Raw genomic sequence first — 4,246 nt, 5'->3', positions numbered from 1 at the left:
CTCTCTCTTTCTCCCTCTCCCTCTCTCCCTCTATCTGTCTCCTCTCCCTCCTCTTTTTTCTTTTCACTTGAAAAACATTTATTATTTATTTATTTGTTGTGTGTGAACTAAAAAGGAAAGGGACATGATTGCTCCTAGATATTGTGGAGAAAAAGGTTTATTATGGATATGTGGGAGAGCATAGCCAGAAGCACGGACTTCTGGGAGAGTTCAGAGAGAATGTGACCCTGAGTCATGTGGGGGGGGGAGGGAAGATAGAGGGAAGAGAGGGAAACCAGGGGCAGCAGCCAGGAGACCCAAAGGTACAAAGAGAGAATGGGTAACCAAAATGTTTAGCACTCCATTGATTGTTAAAATTCTGAACCTTTGAAGCCTTAGTATAACAATAGCATAGTGAGAAAAAGAAATCCGAAAAAAAATTTCTTTTTCCATCCATCCATCCATCCATCCATCCATCCATCCATCCATCCATTTCTTTATTTAATTATTTAATATCCAGATCTCCCAGTCTTCCCTCACAGGCGTCTCTCCCTCCTCCTCCTCCCCTCCCCTTCACCTTTGAGAAGGGGAGGTCCCTACTGGGGACCCAACCTACCCTGGCACTGTAAGACTAGATACATCTACTCCCATTGAAGTCAGACAAGACAGCCCAGCTAGGAAAGCAGGATCCACAGGCAGGCAACAGAGTCAGGCTAAGCCCCTGCTCCAGTTGTTGGAGGACCCACAAGAAAACCAAGATGCACATCTGAGCCTAGGTCCTGCCCATGCTTGTTATTTGATTGGTGGTTCAGTCTCTAGGAGACCTCCCACAGAAAACCCTTATCTCATCACCCTTCTCCCTGTCTCTATGAGGGTGCTCCCCTACCCACACACTTCCATCCTCCCATCCTGGCATTCCTCTACACTGGGACATCGAACATCCTCAGGGCCACGGGCCTTTCCTCCCACTGATGTCCAACAAGGCCATTCTCTGTCACAAGTGCAGCCAGAGCCATGGGTCCCTCCATGTGTATTCTTTGGTTGGTGGTCCAGTCCTCAGGAAGTCTGGGAGTCTGGCTTTTTGACACTGTTGCTACCTCCATGGGGCTGCAAACCCTCTCAGATCCTTCAGTCCCTTCTCCATCTTCTCCATTGGGGACCCCTGAGCTCAGTCCAATGGTTGGCTGCAAGCTTCCTCCTCTGTATTTGTCAGGCTCTGGAAGATCCTCTTAGGAGACAGCCCTATCAGGCTTCCATCAGCAAGCACTTCCTGGCATCCACAATAGTGTCCTGGTTTGGTGGCTTTTATGTGGGATGGATCCCTAGGTGGGGCAGTCTCTGGATGGCCTTTCCTTCAGTCTCTGCTCCACACTTTGTCTCATATTTCCTCCTGTGAGTATTTTGCTCACCCTCATAAAAAGAACTGAAGCATCCACATTTTGGTCTTCCTTCTTTTTAGGCTTCATATGGTCTGTGAATTGAATCTGGGTATTCCGAACATTTGGGTTTATATCCACTTATCAGTGTGTACATACCGTGTTTGTTCCTTTGTGACTGAGTTACCTCACCCAAAATGATATTTTCAAGTTCCATCCATTTGCCTGTAAATTTCATGAAGTCATTGTTTTTAGTAGCTGAGTAGTACTTCATGGTGTAAATGCACCATATTTTGTGTATCCATTTCTCTGTTGAGAGACATCTGGGATGCTTCCAGCTTCTGGCTATTATAAATATGGCTGCTATGAACACAGTGGATCATGTGTCCTTATTTCATGTTGGAGCATCTTGTGGATCTATTCCCAGGAGTGCTATAGAAGAAGAAGAAAATGAAAAAGAAAGAGAAAAAGAAAAAAAAGTCTTTGAGAATTTTGTGGGGTGTGTTTAGATTACATATACCTCTGCCCCAAATTCTTTCCTTTCCTCTATTCACTCAACTTTGTGTTCTTTAAAAAACGTTTTTAAAGCTATCAAGTATAGTTTGTGCAGCCTATATACTCTTGGGTATGTGACCTTCCACTAGATTATGGTCAACTTTGTGGGGGAACACCCTTAAATAAAATGGACTCTTGCTTTGTCCAACAGTGGATGGAAACAGATGGAGAGACCCATAGCCAAACATCAGGCAGAACTCAGGGAGTTGTGGAAGAGTGGGGGGGGGGTGTGTAGAATTGAGTGAGCTGGAGGGGTCAAGAACACAAGAAGGCCTACAGAATTAACAAACCTGGGCCCATGGGGGCTCATGGAGACTGAACCACCAATCAAAACATGTGCAGGAGATGGACCTACGCCCCCCCTACACATTTGAAGCAGTTGTGTAGCTTGGTCTTCATGTAGGTCCTAACAATTGGAGCAGGGGCTGTCTCCATTTTGGTTGCCTTCCACTATCCCTTCCCCTAGCTGAACTGACTGGTTGGGCCTTAGTAGGAGATGTGCTTAGTTCCGATGCAGCTTGATGTGCCAGGGCGAGAAGGGGAGGGAATAATGGGTGGAACAGATCTGTAAGGGTGGGGCTGAGAGGAGAGGAGGGAGGGAGTGCGTTTGGGATGTAAAGTGACTAAATAAATAAACTAATGAAAATTAAAAAAAAAAAAAAAGGAGTCTCTCTTCCAGTAGCTTGCAAATGCCAAGAGAACTAACTCACTGGTACAGCTTCATGCTCACTATTCCTCTCCTGGATGGGATTTTGTTTTGAGGTTTGGCCTTTTCCAGTTGAATCTTGTACAACAGTGTCTTTTGAAATAGTAAGATAATGATGGTCTGGAAACCCAGATCAATAGAGTGACTTGACTTGCATTGATGATGCCCTGCATCCCATTCCCAGCACCACATAAAATCAGGTGTGGTGGCGTATGACTGTAGCCCTCGTGGGATAGAGGCAGTGCGGTCAGAAGTTCAAGTTCATCTCTTGTCACAGAGCGGTTTGAGGCCAGCCTGGGTTGTATAAATTAATTAAAATGGAGGATAATTATGATACAAGCTAATTCACGTGTAAAGCTGTCCATTTAAGGGAGTCTCTAGCCTCTGGTTCTTTTCCTCAGGGCTGTCTGTACTGCAAGTGATCCAAACACAGAGTGGTGAGTATGTCTCCCTAGCACCCCAAGCCTCTTCAGCATTCAATTAGTGAGAGGTTGGAGGGCAGGCCAGGGCTCAAAAGGGACCCGTTTACATTGAAGCTAACCTAGAGTCTGTGATTCCCTTCCAAGGCCCACTCCCCAAGCCTTCCCTCCAGGCTCAGCCCAGTTCCCTGGTGCCCCTGGGTCAGTCAGTTACTCTGAGGTGCCAGGGACCTCCAGATGTGGATTTATATCGCCTGGAGAAACTGAAACCGGAGAAGTATGAAGATCAAGACTTTCTCTTCATTCCAACCATGGAAAGAAGTAATGCTGGACGGTACCGCTGCTCTTATCAGAATGGGAGTGACTGGTCTCTCCCAAGTGACCAGCTTGAGCTAATTGCTACAGGTAACTGGACAGGGGAGGGGCACAGTACTGTTGATCTTGGGGCTTTGTGATCCTGGGCTTCAGTTCTGCACTTGGGAAATATGAAAGTGGGCGCACGGTGAATGATAGACAATAACTCCTAATCCCTGGGTGCTGGAGTTAGAATGAAACAAATGGTCTTGATTACTGAATTTAGAGGTTGGTGTCTTCAAAACAGCCATTAATCAAGACAAATAACATTCTACTGCAGTACAAAAAACTTAAAAATTTATTCTTGGAGAATTTCATGCCTGTAAACAATGAAATATAATCCTACCTTTGCCTACTTCCTACTTCCAACTCCCCTGCCATCCCTTTTAACACATCCCCTTCTCAACTTCATGACCTTAAAAAGTCTTACTATGACGAGTTAGTGATGCCAATCTGTGCACCTGTGTTTGGGGGCATCACAGAAAAAGATTTCCCTTTCTTCAGCAGCTATTAGCTGTCAGCAATTCCTCAGGGAGGCCCTCCTCTCTCCAATATTAAACTGGCTTGATCTTGTATAGGTAGCCACAGCTTCTGTGAGATCATGTTTGCAAAGCTTGGGTCGTGCACTGAGGATGTCATTTTGTATATCTTCTCCATGCTTTTAAGCTTTTTCTGCTTCCTCTTCATCAATGTTTCTTGAGCCTTAGAAGGCATTTGCTCAAATGTCTTGAGCTTGTCCTTTGTATCTTCTCCTTCTCCTCCTCCTCCTTTCCTTCTTCTTCTTCTTCTTCTTCTTCTTCTTCTTCTTCTTCTTCTTCTTCTTCTTCTTCTTCTTCTTCTTCTTCTTCTTCTTCTTC

General features: G+C 45.3%; 1 protein-coding gene across 2 annotated transcripts in view; it reads left to right on the top strand.

Moving 5' to 3' along the window:
• The window catches only part of Gp6 (glycoprotein VI platelet), a 22,416-nt gene that overhangs the window by 614 nt on the left and 17,556 nt on the right, over positions 1 to 4,246 (top strand). For both annotated transcript variants that reach the window (XM_021168650.1, XM_021168651.1), the window contains exons 2-3: positions 3,018 to 3,053; positions 3,183 to 3,440. In XM_021168650.1, coding sequence (XP_021024309.1) covers positions 3,018 to 3,053; positions 3,183 to 3,440 — 294 coding nt within the window. The remainder of the gene's footprint in view (positions 1 to 3,017; positions 3,054 to 3,182; positions 3,441 to 4,246) is intronic.

Source organism: Mus caroli, chromosome 7 (genome assembly GCF_900094665.2).
Source record: "Mus caroli chromosome 7, CAROLI_EIJ_v1.1, whole genome shotgun sequence".
NCBI classification, from domain to species: Eukaryota; Metazoa; Chordata; class Mammalia; order Rodentia; family Muridae; genus Mus; species Mus caroli.
This window is presented reverse-complemented; position numbering and strand designations above follow the sequence as displayed.